The sequence below is a fragment of the Erinaceus europaeus genome, chromosome 11 (assembly GCF_950295315.1).
Source record: "Erinaceus europaeus chromosome 11, mEriEur2.1, whole genome shotgun sequence".
NCBI lineage: Eukaryota > Metazoa > Chordata > Mammalia > Eulipotyphla > Erinaceidae > Erinaceus > Erinaceus europaeus.
In genome coordinates this window covers 62,035,948-62,055,838 of record NC_080172.1, presented here as the reverse complement: position 1 = coordinate 62,055,838, position 19,891 = coordinate 62,035,948, and the positions used below count along the sequence as shown (strand labels likewise).

At 38.2% G+C, this 19,891-nt stretch overlaps 1 protein-coding gene and 1 long non-coding RNA gene across 5 annotated transcripts in view; one reads left to right on the top strand and one right to left on the bottom strand.

The window, feature by feature from the left end:
• The window catches only part of TRIM33 (tripartite motif containing 33), a 108,520-nt gene that overhangs the window by 6,504 nt on the left and 82,125 nt on the right, over positions 1-19,891 (bottom strand). For 2 of the 4 annotated variants that reach the window (XM_060201846.1, XM_060201848.1), the window contains exons 12-17: positions 18,223-18,370; positions 14,567-14,630; positions 12,680-12,839; positions 11,184-11,533; positions 7,523-7,646; positions 4,924-4,998 (exon numbers count right to left, since the gene is read on the bottom strand). In XM_060201846.1, the coding sequence (XP_060057829.1) occupies positions 4,924-4,998; positions 7,523-7,646; positions 11,184-11,533; positions 12,680-12,839; positions 14,567-14,630; positions 18,223-18,370 (921 nt within the window). The remainder of the gene's footprint in view (positions 1-4,923; positions 4,999-7,522; positions 7,647-11,183; positions 11,534-12,679; positions 12,840-14,566; positions 14,631-18,222; positions 18,371-19,891) is intronic. The other 2 variants (XM_060201847.1, XM_060201849.1) reach the window with 1 other exon arrangement.
• Positions 1-19,891, top strand: part of LOC132541380 (uncharacterized) — a 621,539-nt gene that overhangs the window by 539,282 nt on the left and 62,366 nt on the right. The window lies entirely within an intron of this gene.

The window sequence follows — 19,891 nt, the reverse complement described above, 5'->3', positions numbered from 1 at the left end:
TCCAAGTTTACAAATGTATACCTTAATTAATGTTGGGTGTGTGATGGAGTCAGCTATTTGCAAATTTTGGGTACAATGGACTTACTTTTATTTATTTATTCCCTTTTGTTGCCCTTGTTATTTTACTGTTGTAGTTATTTATTTCATCATTGTTGGACAGTACAGAGAGAAATGGAGAGAGGAGGGGAAGACAGAGGGGAGAGAAAGTTAGATAACTGCTTTACTGCTTGCAAAGCTAGCACCCTGCAGGTGGGGAGCCGGGGGCTCGAACTGGGATCCTTACAGGTGCTTGTGCTTTGCACGTGCGCTTAACCCACTGCGCTACCACCTGACTCCCACAGTGGATTTATTTTTAAGTCTTCTGTCATGACCACACAAAAATTAAATCAGGACATGTGACAGTCTTCAGACTCAAAGTCCCAAGGCTCTACTCTTCTTTTCTTTTGGTTACAGGGCTTTATTTTTGTAAATTCATTTGAATTTAAGGCAGCTTGATTACTAAGGCAAAGAGCTTCAGTTATAAAGGCAGTCTTTAATGGTTTCACCAGAAAAGTTGCGTGTAAGACCCATTAATTTTATTTTTGAATTTTTATTGAGAGAATATTGACTTTCTTCTTTCTTTCTTTTTTTCCCTTGCCTCCAGGATTACTGGGGTTCGGTGCCAGCACTATGAATCCACTGCTCCTGGAGATCATTTTTCCCATTTTGTTATTGCACTTGTTGTAGTTGTTATTGTTGTCATAGCTGTTGTCGTTATTATTGTTGTCATAGCTGTTGTTGTTGGATAGGGCAGAGAGAAATCGAGAGACGAGGGGAAGACAGAGGGTGGGGAGAAGGAGACCTGCAGACCTGCTTCACCACTAGTGAAGCAACCTCCCTGAAGGTGGGGGCTGGGGACTCGAACCAGGATCCTTATGTCAGTCCTTGTGCTTTGCACCATGAGCACTTAACCCGCTGCACTACCGCCAGCTCCCTTGACTTTCTTCTTTTTTCTTTTTCTCCACCTTTTAATAAGTAATTTGGAACGAAAACAATAAGCAAAAGGTCAACCACTAGTGTTAAAAAAAACATCTGGTGGGGGCAGGTAGTGGTGCAACTGGCAGAGTACACAGGTTACCACGTGCAAGGGCCAGGGTACAAATTCCCAGACCCCACCAGTAAAAGAAGAAGCTCCGGGCGCAGTGCAACAGGTGTGTTGAAAGAAGGGAGGGAGGGAGGGAAAAAGGGAAGGGAGGAAAGCTGGCTTAAGAACAAGAATCACGTGGTCTGGGCAGTGGCGCAATGGATAAAGCACTGTATTCTCAAGCATGAGGTCCTGAGTTCAATCCTCGGCAGCACATGTACCAGAGTGATATCTGGTTCTCTCTCTTCCTGTATTTTCCTTCCTCTGGCATCATAGCATGACCACACAGAATTGGGTGAAAAAACATACATAGAAACATACTCTCTTTGATGTATTGTACCAAAGTGAAAGACTTGGGGGTGGGGGGGTTCAGGTCCTGGAACATAATGGCAGAGGAGGACCTAGTGGGGGCTGAACTGTTATGTGGAAAATTGGGAAATGTTATACATATACAAACTACTGTATTTTCCTGTCAACTATTAATCCCCCAGTAAGAGGAAGGAAGGAAGGAAGGAAGGAAGGAAGGAAGGAAGGAAGGGAGGGAGGGAGGGAGGGAGGGAGGGAGGGAGGGAGGGAGGGAGGGAGGAAGGAACTCTCCCCTAGCAAGAGACCTTTAGAAAAGTGAGGAGTAGGGGAGGAGAGGGAGGAGGAGAATATCACAGGAAAACAGCTTCTTCCAAGAGGATCAAAATACACACTAGGGTAGACCAGGAGGTGGTGCAGTGTTAGGAAAGCATTGGACTCTCAAGCATCAGGTCTTAAATTCAATCCCCAGTAACACAGTAGTACATGTACCAGTGATGTCTCATTCTTTCTCCCTCTATCTTCCTAAAATTAAAAATTTAAAAAAAAAAAAAAAGACACACCAGGCAACAACTGGAAGGAATCAATAAGGTGCAGAACTCTATCAGGATGGGGATGGGGGGGTGGGTGGAGGGGAGTGAAACAGGTTCGCCCAAATCTCCACACCACTCTTCAGTAACTCAAAATGAGGAATTTAAGAATAGGAAAGGAGAGGGGAAACTGGGATAGCAGCTTTCTAAGCAGAAGTTTTGCCAGAGTTGGGGAGGTCACAACCTAGAAATCAACTCTAGAAAAAGATACCCTGCCTAAGCCTCTGGATGGATACTGCTATCCAGACTTACAGCTTTACAAATATCTACATAGCAATGAAGAGTAATAAATCTATATAATGGGAGAGGTGATGTAAGGACTGTAGCCCTCCAGAGCAAGTTGAAGACTGAGTTCTAAAAGGACACTGCACTGGAATTCAAATACAATAGTCCTGGGAACAGATTTTTAGCTCCTAACACAGAACCTGTTCACAGCAAGCCATAGACTGAGGGCCTGTGACAACATGGAGCAGCCAACAAAAATTTACAACTTATAATGCAGAGCCATCCAGGTTCAAACACAAATCCTCGGGCCCAGGTCATCACTGAGCATCAAACAAAATGACAAAACAGGGAATTACCTGCAATGTTGAACCAAGACAGTAGCTCAAAGAAGACACCAAATTCAACAGCTATGTAAACTTCCTAAAGAGGACATCAAAACTTGGTCCTAAAGATGCTGACAAAGATGAAAAGTTTAATGGGAGACAACTTCAACAAAGTTGACCATATAGAGAGAAAAGTATGAAAGAAGTCATATCAGATATCAGGAAAGTAAAAAATACAGCATATGAACTACAAAAATTGAGTAGAATGGTCCACAAGCTGAAAAACAGAAGGATCAAAGTGGTGAACTAGAAGACAGGATACTATCTTGATTTACGATAAGGAAAACCCAACAAAAAGAAAAGAGCTACGAAAAATAAGAATATAAGAAAATTATGGAGTAAATTCAGGAGGAACAACATTCATATTATAGAGATGTCAGATGAAGAGAAAGAGATGGGACAGAATCCTTATTTACAGAAATATTAACAGGGGGGAAAAAAGCAAGCAAATAGTTTCTAAGACTTGAGAGAACTATGGTTGTTATCTTTGGGAGGTGGGAGGTGTGGGGATACAGAACTTTGGTGGCGGGTATGGTGTGAAACTATACACTGTAATCTTACAGTCTTGTAACACACTATTAACTTTTTTTTTTGTTATCTTCAGCAGAGAAGCAATTACAGAAGCCTTCTGCACCCCATAATGACCCTGGGCCCATGCTCCCAGAGGGATAAAGAGCAGGAAAGTTTTCAAGGGAAGGGATGGGATATGGAACTCTGGTGGTGGAAATTGTGTAGAATTGCACCCTTCTTATCCTATGGTCTTATCAATATTTCTATTTTATAAATAAATTAATAACAACATTTTTTTTAAATATTAGCAGAGAAATTTCCCATACTGAAAGAGACATTCAAATCCAAGAAGCTCAAATAGCCACCACCCCTCCCAAAAAAAAAGAATCCAAAGTTAAGCTTACCAAGCTTACATAATAAACAAGGCAAAGACCAAAGACAAAGATAATTTTTGTAGACTGCTAGAGAAAAGCAGAATCCCCTATAAGGGAAATTCCTTAAGGGTATTAATAGACTTCTCATTGGAAATTCTACAAGTTAGGACCAGAAGGATATATTCAAAGCTCTGAATGGCAAAGACAACCAAGTAAGAATATTCTATCCTGCTAGGCCATCAATCAGATGTGTGAATGCATGATAAAGAGCTTTTTAGACAAACAAAAATGAAAGGAATTAGCACTAAATCAGTCCTACAAGAAATACTAAAGGAACGTACATAAAATTAAAATATAAGGTTGGCCATGATGTATCCAGTTGATATGTTACAATGCACAAGGGACTTGGGTTCATGCCCCCACTTCTTAACTGCAGGGGAAAAACTTCACAAGTCATGAAGCAGTGCTACAGGTTTATCTCTTTCTCCCCCTCTCAGTCTCCTCCTTCCCCATCAATTTGTAAATATTTTTTTAAAAGGAGGGGGGGGTAGTCTTACCAATGGGACTAAGAAAGCAAAATGAGGATACATGCAGTCTAATAGACTCACACTGCAGAACTAAGTCCATCCAAGGGGAATCAGAGGATAGAGGGAAGAACTGGGCTGCAAGGGTGGAGGGGGTCCAATGGACTTTGATAAAGGGACTGGTACTTTAGCAGTAGGCATGAAGTTATATCATATATTGAAGAGGTGTGAAATTGTACCTCTAAGCATTTATAATCTTATAAGCCAAGGCTATTTCAAAATCAAAAGGGCAACAAGAGGGGAAAAAAATAGCCTCCAGGAGCAGTGGATTCATAGTACAGGCACCGAGCCCCCAGGGTTATTCCCTTTTGTTGCCCTTGTTGTTTTATTGTTGTTGTGGTTATTATTATTATTGTCACTGATGTCACTGTTGTTGGCTAGGACAGTGAGAAATGGAGAAAAGAAGAAGACAGAGATGGCGAGAGAAAGATAAGACACCTGCAGACCTGCTTCACAACTTGTAAAGTGACCTCTTGCAGGTGGGGAGCCAGAGGCTCAAACCAGGATCTTTATACTGGTCTTTGCGCTTCGTGCCATATGCACTTAATCCGCTGGGCTAACGCCGGACCCCTAAACTGTTAACTCTTAAATCGGCTTAGTCCTAATTAAGTTTCTGATTAGTAGGAATTACTTATGGCATTCTTGAGAATTATGCTAAAACACTTTACACATTATTTTATACAATCCTCAAATAACCAAAAGAAACAGTATTAGACAACTAAAGCCTTGGAGAGGCTAAGATTATTCCAAACAAGTGAACTTTATCAGATTTCACACTGTGAAACATTATACTATTTCTTCACCAGGGAGGTACTCAGGTAGACAACTCACCGAAGCAGGAACTGGTTCCTGGAATTCAATACTAAGTTCGTGGCAATAGAGGTAAAGCAGTAGACGTTCACATTTCTGGCCCAAGAGAAAAGGAAGAAGAAAGGAAAAAAAAAAAAAAGAAAAGAAAAGAAATTCCATGAAATATTTTCCTCCCAAGTTTTAGGAATAAGGACATTATCATTTAAAAATATTATAATAAACTGAGCACAAGCCTATATATACACTGTCTTATTTCTCATTTAGTTTTGAGAGTCTTTTCATCTGCTTTAACTGAATTTATCACAAATGCTGACATTTGTTAACTTATCATTGAAATATCTTACAGTAGTTTGGTATAACATACTAGAATACACTAATTAGCAGCTGGATGGTGGTTTACCCAGTAGAGTACACAAGTTTACTCTGTGTGAGGAACTGGGTTCAAGTTTCTAGTCCCCACCTACAGGAGGGAAGCTTTGCTGAGTAGTACTGCGACAGTGCCTCTCCTCTATCTCTCTGTTTCTCAGCCCCTATTAAGGGGAAAGGAAAAAAAAGGAAAAAAGAAAAAACACCTAGAAATGGTGGATTCATACAGGCAACAACCCTAGCAGTAGAAAAAGGGGGGGATGACGAATTTATCAAAGACATCTTTATTTTTCATCTGATAACTAATTTATCTACTAAGTTCTATTATTATACAAATGAAAAAGGAGTCATTAAAACAACAAATAGTATTCTGTGCAAAAGTGTATAGATAATCTTGTAATCTATAAATTACTACTGTTGCTCCTCATCGATGAGATTGCAAAGACAGGTGTATCACTCCCTTTCGTAAAATGATTCCACTGAAGTTCAAAATTAAATAAAAATGGTCTTTCTCAGAATGATTCTACAATTTTCTACATAATCAGATGCCAATTAAAAGATATTTTACATATGTAGTATTGCATTTGCTTAAACTTAGTTTTATATACTTTAAAAACAGTGTAACTTCATAGATAGTGAAGGATTTTGAAAGTATACAGTATCAGATTAGAACCATGCATAAATGTAAGGATCAGAAAATATGCTAAAGATAGATCAAAATATTTATCATTTTAAATAGCACTGGTTTTGCTCATGAAAAGCAATGAGAATTCTGACCACCACTCTGGAATGAATGGTAGCCCAGAACAAACAAGGAGCCTGTTCTGTGCATGCCAAGCCCTGCACTAAGCCATGAGAGCTATTTTTTGGGTTACAACATGGAGCATAAGTGTCTTTGGAAGTTAGACTATGTACCAGATCAGCAGAAATCTGAGTAAAGTGAAGATTTTTAGATTTCATGTGTAAAATGGCAGGAAGCAATATAAGGATTATAAGCAAGAAAGTGACAGACTTGTCTAAATTTTTAAAAAGAAAAGTTAGTGACAGTACAGAAAATAAGCTATAAGAGACAAGAGTAAATGAAGGAGTCCAAGGAAAAGGTATGTTACAGTAATGTAGATGGAAAATTATGATGGCTGCCTCAGAAGTTTAATGATGGTGTTGGTGGGGAGGAGGTGTGATTAAGATAATGGTACAGCAGTCATTTGAGTCTCTTATTTCTAAGAGACTTCTGGTCTCAGTAACAGAGATGAATAGTTATACTATTAAAAAAAGAAATAAATGGGGGGGGGGTAGCACAGAGGGTTAAACACACATGGCTTGAAGTGCAAGGACCAATGTAAGGATCCTGGTTCGAGTAAGGTTCGAGCCCCCAGCACTTATCTGCAGGGTGGGGGTGTCACCTCATGGGTGGTGAAGCATGTTTATCTTTTGCTCCTCCTCTCTTGATTTCTCTCTGTCCTATCCAACAACAGCAATATGGGGAAAATGGCCTCAAGTAACAGTGGATTTGAAGTGCAGGTGCTGAGCCCCAGCAATAGCCCTGGAGGCACCAAAAAACAAAACAAAACAAACAAAAAACACACCATATAGGGCAGGGGAAAAAAGCACAAAGGTTATGCAAAGAGACTCTTGTGCCTGAGGTTCCAAAGTCCTAGGTTCAAGTTCCTGCACCACATAAAACAGAGTTGAGCGTTAAAAAAAAAGAGAAAAATTGCATAAACCAATGAAAAAAAATGAGAGAGAAAGACAAATATATGGATGAAGTACAATTCTTTATGTCATTTATTTATTGTTTTTACTGTTTGAAAGAAAAGAATTAGAAAAAAAGACTTTGGTTGGAACATGTTAAACAAAGAAATTGTTCCAGAGTTGTTGACTAGAAAAACTATAATAAACATACTACTTAATAATCATTTAAAAATGAAAAGAAAACCTAAACATTTTTAATTTTTATTATGATGGATGAGAGAAAAGGAGAGGAGAGGAGAGGAGAGGGGAGGGGAGGGGAGGGGAAGGGAGGGGAGGGGAGAAGAGAAGACTGGAAGCCTGCTCCTCCACTCATAAGATTCCCCTCTGTGGGTTGGGACCAGGGACCTGAACCCAGGTACTTGTGCATAGTAACTTGTGTGATTTACTGGGTGCCCCACTGCCCAGTTCCAAGATGAAAGTTTCAGGTGTACTGTATAAAAAAAAATGCATAAGCTAACAATTGCAGATTATCTAGTAATAAATCAAATTATTTAATACTTACCCTTTGGTCCATAGGGCTTAACCCTTGTGCAGTTTTCCCCTTTTTACTATGTTGCAAATTATCACAATCATACTCAACTTCTGGTTTCCCAATATCTCTGCAAAATGTGCATATCCAGTCCCCACTGAAGAGGGAGACAGGCAGTTAATTACTGTAACAAAACCCATTCCAGAGAAGCAAGATCCCTAGATTTAAGTCTTCAATATTGTTTTCTTTCCTTTCAAATTTTTTCAGAGGAAAGAATCTCAAAGTCTCAAATCTCAAAGTGAATTTGTATGATAAAAATGTCCAAAATTATTCCCACTCATTCTTCAGCTAATTACCTTCTGGAAAACATAAAAACAGAATTTCTAATTTCAAAAGGATTCCTTCATAATACAAAGTTGATCAGTTCTACCATAAGACCAATTCTCAGAGTATTACTATCACAATAACAATGGTTATGCCAAACGACCTTCATGCCTGAGGCTCTGAAGTCCCAGGTTTAAATCTTGCACCACCATAAACTAGAACTGTACAGAGCTCTGGCTAAAATTAAGCAAAAAAAAAAAAAGAAGAAGAAGAAGAAAGAAAGAGAAAGAAATTTCACAAATAAGTGTAGAAAGTAATGGAATTGCTCAGGCATCTATAGTAGTACTGTTGTGGCATATATTAAACTCATAGAAAAGTTTTTATGGGGGTGGGTGGTGGAGCACCAGGTTAAGTGCATATACTACCATGTGCAAGGCACTGGGTTGGAGCCCCAATTCCCCACCTGCAGGAGGAATGCTTCATGAGCAGTCAAGTGGGTCTACAGTTGTCTGTTTTTCTCTCTGCCCTCTAGCTCCTTTCCCTTCTCAATTTCTCTCTGTCCTGTCAAATAAAAATAGAAAGGAAAACTTAAAAAAAAAAAAAAGGGGGGGGGGTGGCTGCCAGGCACTGTGGATTCCCAATGGTGGCACTGACCCCCCAGTGATAACCCTGGTGGGAAGAAAAGGGGGAAAGAAAAAAGGCTTCATTCATCCTCAAGCTGTATGTAAGTAAATTCTAAGTCTAGGAATTGTAATGATTAATCTGCTAACAGATTTTAATTTCTTCCAAAGTACTGGCCTTTGAGAGGAAACATTAATAAAATCCTAATGTTTCAGCAGATGATACTGACCAAAGAAAGGAAAAACATTAAAAGCGCTATTTTCAGGGCTGCATGGTGGCATGCCTGATTTTGTACACACATTACAGTGCACAAGAACCCAGCAATAGCTTTTTAAAAAGGTCTTTATTATAGTTCTGGCAAATGACTAGTAGTTCTCTCCATATTTAATTAAAAATTATAATTCTCTGGAAAAGTATAAATTGAAGTGCTGTTTACATGTACCTACCACTTCTCTAATCCAAAAGATTAGTTCTTTTTCAAAATGGATAGCATCATTTAATCAAAATCATTGTTCCTCTGGAATATGAGAGGAAATGTGGCAGTTTTATTTGTAAGTAGAAGGCTGAGTTTCCATTTACTAAAAAGAAGTTAGAAAAGGGCTGGAGTGATGTGCAATGGTTATGCAAAAATCTTTGACACATTGGGCTCTGAGGTGCCAGGTTCAATCCCCAGCACCAAAACAAACCAGAGCTGAGCAGTGCTCTGCCTTTTCTGTCTTTCTGTCTCTCACTTAAAATATAGTTTTTGGGTTAAATGCAAGTGGTGCAAAGTCCAAGTACCAGCGTAAGGATCCCAGTTCGAGCCCCCGGCTCCCCACCTGGAGGGGAGTCGCTTCACAAGTGGTAAAGCAGTTCTGCAGGTGTCTGTCTTTCTCTCCCTCTCTCTGTCTAGGAGGGAACCTCTCTAGATTTGTCTTATCCAACAATGATGACATCAATGACAACAATAATAATAACTACAACAATAAAAACAACAAGGACAACAAAAGGGAATAAATATTTTAAAACAATGTTTAAAAAAATATATAGTATTTGGAGAGCAAATAAGGGAGTAAGGAAAAGGAGAAAACATAAATTTGATCATTTTTGGCCTATGAAATCAATTAAGGACAAGGCTGCATGAACATAAAATGTTCAATAGAAGGCCATTAAAAAAAGCTCTACTGGGGAGTCGGGCTGTAGCGCAGGTGGCGCAAAGCACAAGGACCAGCAAAAGGATCCCGGTTTGAACCCCGGCTCCCCACCTGCAGGGGAGTCGCTTCACAGGTGGTGAAGCAGGTCTGCAGGTGTCTTTCTCTCCTCCTCTCTGTCTTCCCCTCCTCTCTCCATTTCTCTCTGTCCTATGCAACAACGACAACAACAATAATAACTACAACAATAAAACAACAAGGGCAACAAAAGGGAATAAATAAATATTTTTTTTAAAAAAAAGCTCTACTACTTGGAGATACAGCAACAGTAAACTGCCCACACAGTTTAGTTCACTAAAGGATTATGACTATATTAGAAGTTTTATAACTCACCCTATTACATCTATTATCATCAGCTTGCCCTGGGTACCTCACTAAAGAATGGTTTAATTCAAGAGTCAGGCGGTAGCACAGCGGGTTAAGCGCAAAGCGCAAGGACCAGTGTAAGGATCCCAGTTTGAGCCCCCGGATCCCCACCTACAGGGGAATCGCTTCACAGGAGGTGAAGCAGGTCTAGAGGTATCTTTCTCTCCCCCGCCTCTGTCTTCCCTCCTCTCATGTCCTATCTAACAACAATGACATCAATAACAACAATAAAAAAGGGCAACAAAAGGGAAAATAAATATATTTTTAAAAAATTTAAAAAAAGAATGGTTTAATTTTGAATCTAGATTAGCTATCATGGCTGAAGACAATGCTCAAATTTGAGCACATTTACACCTTATCTTTTAAATATGCTCAAACACCCCCACTCCCAGCCATTGTTTTCCCTCAAGTGCTTTCCGTTTAAATATAAACTGAGTAACTATTTTTTGCTCCAAAGGTAATGACTACTTTCATTACAACTAGATGACTAAATGGAAAGCCTGATAAATCTGAACACAAACAGTATTTCAGAGAGTTACTATCAACTACTTCTGGTGATCAAAAGAAAGTCATTTCTAAGACTTTTCCAGACATATGAAGGCACTTTCATTAAGTACTTGCCATTTGTTTGAAATGCTTTGGGGCATGCACGCTACCAAGGGCAAGGCCCCAGGTTTGTGCCCAGCAACACATACAAGCACTGGCACTTGACAGATAGCAGTGGAGTGGTGTTTCCCTCACCACCTCTCTGAAGTAAAAAAAAAAAAAAAAAAAAAAAAACCAGACTTGTCCAACCAAGAGCAGTAGGAAAGCATACATGACGTCCCAACACCACAAAAAGAAAAAGAAAAAGCTTCTGTGCACTTTCAAACACTACAAAAATAATTTTGAGTGAGATCCAATAGAGTTGCACAAACTGAATAAGCCTCTTATTAGGTGTCTGATTAGGTAAGCCCTAGTAAGATTGATAGCAATAGATTAAAAAGTGAACTTCAAGCGGAAACTGATGTACTTCAGCATCTAGTCCTCTTACCCCTCATAACTGAAACTTTACCATAGGAATAGCAGACTCTGTTGTATAGAAATATAATTATGTACTAGTAAAGAATAGTCTATCTTTCCAAATGACTTACATATTTTACAGCTTATGCAAATAAAGAGAAATGACCAAAAAAAAATCACATCACTGATACCTTGGAAAACTAAGAAGAGTTGGAACATGACAAGTTAAATGAAAAACTTTTGGGCATTTTTCACAGCACAAGAGATCTCCTCCATTTTGACAGACAGCACACCAGTCTTCATTTGGATCATCATCTTTACTGTTGCCATCTCCTCCAATCCTTGCCGACCTGTGCATGAGGCTTCGAATTGGGGATTTTCCATTAACTAGGCTGTTGAGTCCTGACTGTTTGCAGCTTTCATTCATATCTGTAGGTTCACTTTTCACATGGTTTTCCAGGCTTGTTAATGCATCCAACTCACTCTCTAGATGTAGGTTAGTTGAGAGAGGTGGTGTCAAGCTACTCTCAGGACTGCTCAACTAAAACAAAACAAGGATAAATTCTTAAAGAATCATTTAAACCTTATCGTGTGCAGTGCGTGTTGTCTATCTTAAAGTTATATTAATTTAAATTGATATATTAATATAACTTAAAATTATTTTATAGATCACAGAAATGACATAAAGAGAAATAATTTCCCCTAAGTATTAGGCTTTTACTATTTTAATAGGACAATCGCTTAATATTGGTTCACTCAGTTTCCTTTTATAAAAGAAACTTAACATTGATTAGGAAGTAAGCATATGTAAGAGTATACTTTTTCTACAAAAAGTTCACTGATTATACCCACTTTTCACTCAAGAAACAACTGCAGAACTTCTGAGAAGCATTCCAAAATATTACTGCCCACTTAGCATTCTACTACTGTAGGAAGATTTTTGAAATGTATGTATTTGACATCTTTTTGTACCCAATTTTTGGATAGTATTTTCCAAATCAATAAAGCGGTAACTCTGCTTCAAATCAAATACTGCTTCTCACTAAGTCCATAATAGATACGGTAGCACACAGGACTTGAATGTGAGAGGTCACAGGTTCAATCACCTGGCACCACAAATAGAGCAGAGCTGATAAAATAGTAGCAATTATTATTATTCATAGACTGTGCTGAATATACCACTACAACAAATTGAACAAGATTTAAATTTCTAAAAAAAAAAAAAGTGGGACTTTATACTGTACATTTCATAAAGTACTTCTCTTCAGGAACTCTAAAATGATTGATGATTCAACTGCCAAAGGCAATCTTTCTGATACAAAATTCCAACTTTTTAAGTATCAGTAGTCTTAATTCTGAATACCCAAGCTCAATAAAATAGCCAAGGAACTTTTGTGTTCTTGGGCTAAATTGAGATGATAAATAAATTCAGAACCTGACAAGACCAATTTTAAACTATGGTAAAAATATCAACTAGTTATAATCCAAAAGATATTTCCAAATGAGTGCTTAACATTTTTTCTGATTATATTTACACTTAATTAAAAAAAGAAAAAGGTTGAAGTAGAGAGATATGGCTAAGACCAGCCCACAGAACTACTTTTTTAGTCTAATACACATTAGAAACAGAAAAATCAATGTAATAATGACCACCTCAAATCCCTGTCAAACCCCATTGGGAGTTTACCATGCAGGCACTCCTTCTGCCATCCTCTGTCTTTTCTTGTTTCACAGTTCCTGAAAAGCTACATATTTCATCTTCAGTACCAGGTTCTTGCTTGACCTTCACTTGATCAGCCTTAAAACTAAGGCTTGTCTTCTCAACATTTCTCCCTGATGAACCACAACTAGTAAAAAAAAAAAAACAACAACAACAAAAACTGGTGTCACATGTCTGATGTCTGCCTGAATAGTGTTCATAAAATAATTATATTAAAAGAGATGTTAACTAAAGTGAAAACAATAGTCAATTTACTAATCTTATGGAAGAAAACCTCAAATGTAATTAAGAAGTATGGTATAAAAATAAATATGGCACAACTATAATTTCATGTTTTTTAAAAATGTAGACAAAATTTTCTGAAGAACCTGAAAATATACAGTCTAAGACATTTATTCTAGAAGATAATAATTTGCTCATTCCAAAGCCCAAAGGTGGTGCAGTAGATAAAAAGCATTGAACTTTCAAGCGTGAACTCCTTAGTTCTATTTCCAGCAACACGCGTAACAGAGCATTGTTTCTTCCCCCCCTCCTATCCCCAAACAAATCTTTTCTAAAGATAATAGTTTTTTCAGGTTAGTAATACAGAATGTCACAGATTATTTCTATAAAAAATAGTCTCAATTCTTCCCTAACCCAAAATGATTTTGTCTCCCAGCACCCCCCCCCCTTTTTCTTTCTTTTTTAAATTGCCACCAGGGTTGTTTCTAGGGATTGGCTGCCATCTTGACAAATCTGCCATGATTGTGGCTATTATTTCCTTTTCCTCTAAAAGAAAAAAAAAACTTTTTTAATACAGACAGAAATTGAGAGGGATGGGGAGATGGGTAGACTGAGAAAAAGAGAGACACCTTCAGCACTACTTCACTTATGAAACCTCCCCTGCTGCAGTGGGGTGGGTGTGACCAGGGACCTGAACCCAGGACTTTCTGCATGGTAATATCTGAGCTCTACAAGGTACACCACCATCCTGATGCCTCTAACCCCAAACTTTCTGATGAATACAACATAAATAATAGCAGTTTGAGGAAACTCCTCCAGGAAGTTGGGGTAGTAGCGCAGTGAGTTAAGCAAACCTGGCGCAAAGCGCAAGGACCAGCATAAGGATCCCGGTTCAAGCCCTCAGCTCTCCACCTGGAGGGGAGTTGCTTCACAAGTGGTGAAGCAGGTCTGCGGGTATCTATCTTTCTCTCCCTGTCTCTGTCTTCCCCTTCTCTCTCCAACTCTCTCTGTCCTATCCAACGACGGCAACAATAATAACTACAACAACAAAACAAGGACAGTAAGAGAATAAATAAATAAATAAATATTAAAAAAAGAAGAAAAAAGAAAACTAATCACTACCTACAAATATAAGTAGCACTATGATAATAATCCCAAGTATGCTGATCCTTTCACTAAATTTGTAGTTGTCCTAAAAGCATGATAATTTAAAGTGCAATTTAAAAGTCAAGTGAATAACCTACTGATAGTCGCAAATAAAAAAAATTAAAAGAAAAAGTCAAGTATTTAAAAGGACCAGTGTACAGGATACAAATGCACACATATATAAAACATTCAAAAGTCAAATCACATCTTTCTTGCATTACACTAAATTAACTTAGGACTAAATATAAGTACTTACTTATTTAACTTATTAAATGTACTGTCTATCCCACTACCCCCACCTCCTACTATTTCTTAGTAATTTCTAGCCCAAAAGCATAATAAAAAATGAATAAATTAGTAGCAGTAGTGTCCCCATAAAATACACAAGATTACCTTCAAGTACCACTTCTCTAATAACAATGGCTCAAACAGAATAAATAAATAAATCTTTGTTTTTTAAATTACTATTAATAATCCAAGACTCACCTGCCTCGACTGCCAGTACTAGAAGTACTAGGGGGTCTCACAGGTGTGTGAGAATTAGGTAAACCTGAAAAACAAGTCAAAATCAATCATCAATATAGATAAGAATGTTTATAGTTTTTAAAAAATATATTATTATATATTTATTTTCCCTTTTGTTGCCTTTGTTGTTTTTTTTATTATTGTTGTAGTTATTGTTGTTGTTCCTGATGTTGTCGTTGTTGGACAGGACAGAGAGAAATGGAGAGAGGAGGGAAAGACAGAGAGGAGGAGAGAAAGGCAGACACCTGCAGACCTGTTTCACTACCTGTGAAGCGACGCCCCGACACCCCTGCAGGTGGGGAACCGGGGGCTCGAACCAGGATCCTTAAGCCAGTCCCTGTGTTTTGCGCCCCGTGTGTTCAACCCACTGCGCTACCACCCTACTCCCTAGAATGTTTATCTTATTACAGAATTCAAGAGTATGGTAACTTTTTTTTTTTTTTTTTAAATCTAGCTTCTGCTGAAGTCTTCTCAGTGTGAGGCCTTCTAGACCATCTCTCCTTTCCCACAAGGGGCAAGAACTATAAATACAGGGGGTAGGTGGTAGCTCACCTGGTTAAGCACACACATTACAGTGTGCAAGGCCCTGGGTCCAAGCCCCTGGTCCTCACCTGCAAGGGAGAAGCTTCACGAGTGGTGAAGTAGGGCTGCAGGTGTCTCTGTTTCCATCTCTATCTCCCTCTCCCCTCTCAATTTGTCTGTCTCTATCCAATAATAAAGTAAAATAAAATACAATAAGCTGTAACTAAAGGAGAATCTATATGCAACTAAAATCAACCAGTGGATTCATAAAGAAGGGGAGAGTCCAAAGGGAAAGGAGAGATAATGGATAAGTTATGCTACCCACCTCCATGCCTTTAAGAATATCTGAGCTTAGTAATATAAGGACACAGAGATGGGAGGAAAAGTCTCAGTAGTTCAAAGATGTTAAAAGTTTCAAATGTAAGAAATACTTAACTCCATATGTACTTCCTACTCCTATCAGTAAATTTATGTTGTCTCCATTTAATAAATTTGCTCTCACATTTAACAAAAACAAAACAATAAAATTCTTTAGTCTAAGGCTTAGACGAATCTAATTTTTCAAGTAGAATAGGTAACTGTTGACAGATTACTCAGCTCAGCCATCATTTCCAGAATGCCCTTTAGAGCAACATTATTTAGTCAGATATATGTTATTCCACACCACTTCATCTGGGTAAATATCCAACTATAGGGATGGGGAGACAGGACAGAGGTTATACAAAAGCCTTTTATGCCAGAGGCCCTAAAGATCCCAGGCTACTATCCCCAGCACCAGCATAAATTAGAGCTGAGCAATGAACTAGTAAAAATAAATAGTAAAGAAATACCCTACTAAAATCTGGTGTGTGTGTGTGTGTGTGTGTGTATATATATATATATATATATTTTAAATTATCTTTATTGGCTAGAAACAGCCAGAAATTGAGAGGGAAGAGGGTGATAGAGAGGGAAAGAGAGACCTTTATAGTGGTGTTTTACCATTCACAAATTCCCCCTGCAGGTTCAAGTCCCCGATCCTTGCACACTGTTAATGTGCTCTCAACCAGGTGAGACACCACCAAGACCTGCTCAATATCTTTTATAAGCCCTGAAGATAATTCTCAAAAATTATTTGATTAGAAAAAATGCATTGCAGCTGGGGACTGGAGGCATGAGGTCTTGAGTTTAAGTCCTGGCAATACATGCCCCAGGATAATCTTCTGGCTCATTAATAAATAAATCTTAAGCAACCCCCCTGCAGGCTGGGAGCTCGAACTGGGATCCTTGTGCTTCATACCGTGTGCATTTAAGCCAGTGCACCATTGCCCCTGCATCATTCTTCATAAATAAATAAAAAAAATACATTTAAAAAATGTGTTAATTATGTACTACATAAAGGACCCAAGTTCAAATGTCTTGTCCCTATCTGCAAAGTAGGAAACTTCACATGTGGTGAAGCAGTACTACATTGCTGTCTCTCTGTCTCTTTTTTTCTCTCCCTACCTCCCCTATTAGTCTCAATTTCTGTCTCCACTGAAAATGAAATAAAATATAAAACTGAACTGTCTATACTTTAAAAATTAAAACTCTCTGTTTAAGCATTTAATTTACATCAGTAAGGTAAGTGCACTATAATCTAATACACTATAATCTTAGAAACTTATGACCCACTGTTAATCACAATACCAACAAAAAAATCCATGAATAAAATATATTCTGTAACAACCTCTGTGCAGTTGGTATATATGTAATACCTTTAATATGATATTTATGATAATAGGGTCAAATAAAAACTATTGGGATTTTGGAAGATATCTGCTATCATGGACTTGTTTAGGCACATTTTAACAGTTTATAAGTAAATTTAAGTTCCAGTTTTAAAGTTACAATTTGAAAATCACCCACTTTCCTTAACTCTTGTCATTTAAATAATTTTTCATTACTTCACAAACCAAAGTAATATGCACCTGACCATTTGTATCATAAAATATAGAACCTAAAAATATGCATCTGCAAATCTAGCAAGCATACCAAACCATCTGTGGGACTAGGGAAAAAGTATTAGCATCTTAAACAATGTATACTATAGGTATATGTTAATATTACAATGCCATTAGTATTTGAAGGAAATCAGGGGGGAAATTTATTACTATGATGGTTAATTTTGTGTGTCAAATTGGCTAGAGTATAGGGCCCAAATACTTTTGGCAAAAACAAAGTCAAGGTGTCGCTGCAGTATTTCTAGATATGATTAACATTTAAATCAGTAGATTATGAAGAGCACAAGTCAATCTTCACAATAAGGATACCATTCAATAAGTTAAAGGTCTTTATAAAAATTAATTTAAATTTTAAAAAAAGCTGAGCTGCCTAGAGAAAGAATTTTTGCTTCCAGACTCAAAGACCCTAACATCAGTTCTTCCCTCAGTCTAGTCTATTAATCTGCTCTGCAGATTTCAAATTTGCAACTACCAATCACTTGACCAATTTCTTAAAATCTAAAAAACAACAACAACAAACACTTCCCTCTCCCAGTTGTACTTCCCCCACCCCACCCCGTTGTGCTTTTGAGAACCCTAACTTAAAATGAGAGGTGCTTTTCTTTTTGCCACCAGGGTTACCGCTGGGGTTTGGTGCCAGCCATATAGATCCACTGCTCCTGGGGGCCATTTTATCCTTTCATTTCATTAACTAAAATGAAGAGAAACTGAGAGGGATGGGGGAAGATAAAGAGGGAGAAAAGTCAAACACCTACAGACCTGCTTCACCATTTATGAAGCTTCCCCTTTGCAGGTAGGGAGCAGGGGCTCAAATCTGGGTCTTCACATGGTAACATGTGCACTCAACAAGGCATTCCACTGCCTACTCCACTGCCTGCTTCCGACCAGCCCCTTCTTTTAAGGCATTAAAGAAACAAGGCAGCTCCTTGAATAAAGTTGGTTGCTTAACTTTATCTTGTTATTACACACAGGAAAAAAAGGAATCCACATCAAAAATGAATACTCAACATGCCATGAAATTTGTTTAATGAGGCTCTAAGTTACATATATCATTTAGTTTAAAGGTGTAATATCCAAGAACATATTGACTATATGAGTGAGGACTTACTGTACCTTGGTTGGCTTTACCTGATGATCCTGGAGATAGAGCAGAAGGCCCTGGGGAAGGATTCATGGTGCTTGTAGGCTGAGGGGGTAGGTGACTGCCTGAGATGTATCTACTTAGTAGATTATCTAAACTACTTGAACCAGCATCTTCCAACTAAAGAGAAGAAACAATAACAAAGACAAAATTTACTTTGATTTAAGTAGAGAAGTTATTACTTTTCTCAGTATAACAGCTTATGCAAACAGTTTAATAATAAACAAAACATCCAGGCTGGCAAAATAGCTCACATGGATAGTGTATTGCTTTGCCATGCATGCAACCCAGGTTTGAGCTTAGCTCCCACACAATGAAAGAAGCTTTGGTGTTGTGTGGTCTCTTTCATTGTCTGTATCTGTCTCTCTGTCTCAATCGAAAAGCAAAGCAAAACAAAAAACATCATCCAATGTCAAGTTCAGCTTATGTGTTGTTTAAGCTTTTCTGAGGAATCATATAGTAGAAAGTTTATGTGAACAAAACTAAACTTAATATGATAGTTAGTCTTCACTTTACCAGCTGCTTAGAAGCACAACTAAGTATTATGGTGATGTATAAGAACTGGTCATTGGGAGTCGGGCGAGACAGCACAGCGGGTTAAGCACAGGTGTTGCAAAATGCAATGACCAGACTAAGGATCCCGGTTTGAGCCCCCGGCTCTCCACCTGCAGGGGAGTCACTTCACAAGCGGTGAAGCAGGTCTGCAGGCGTCTATCTTTCTCTCCCCGTCTTCCCCTTCTCTATTTCTTTTTGTCCTATCCAACAACGGCATCAATAACTATAACAATAAACAAGGGCAACAAAGGGAATAAATATTTAAAAAAAAAGAAAGAAAAGAACTTGGTTATCTTATTTCACATTACCTCTCTTAGTTTGTTTAGTTACCAGTATACACTAGACTAGCATTTTTTGGTCTATACTCTGTACTTTACTGTGCATCCTATACTACAATTTACTAGTTTTTATCTTTTAACCAGAGCACTGCTCAGCTCTGGCTTATTGTAATGCTGGGGATTGAACCTGGGCTCTAAAGAGTCTGATGCGAGAGGGACAGGTGGGCCAAGTGGTGCGAGAGGGTCAGTCTGGTGCGAGAGGGACAGGTGGCCAAGTGTTATCAGGTGCAAGAACCCAAGTTCAAGGCCTCGTTTTTCACCTGCAGAAGGGAAGCAGTGAAGCAAGTCTGCAGGGGTCTATCTTTCTCCCTTTCTATTTCCTCTTCTCTTAATTTCTCTCTATCCTATCCAATAAAATGGGGAGAGGGCACCCAGGAGGGGAAAAAATGGCACCGGGAGCAATAGATTCATAATAGAGGCACCAAGCCCCAGCAATAATTCTAGTGGCAAAAAAAAAAAAAATGAGGTGTGAAAGTCTTTTGTATAACCAATATGCTATCACCCCAGCCTGTTTTTTCTATTTTTATTACAATCAAATATATACTGCAGTACTAAATAAACATTTAAGAATACATTTCAAATGTTATAAATGATACAATGGAAATATTAATCTATCTAAAGATGGTTAACAAATTGACTTACAGTACTGATTTATGATCTAATCTGATTATACATTCAAAAAATATTCAAGATTACAATCAGATTATGGTTCTACAATCCAAAATATATCCTTCTCTGGTGTCTGTGT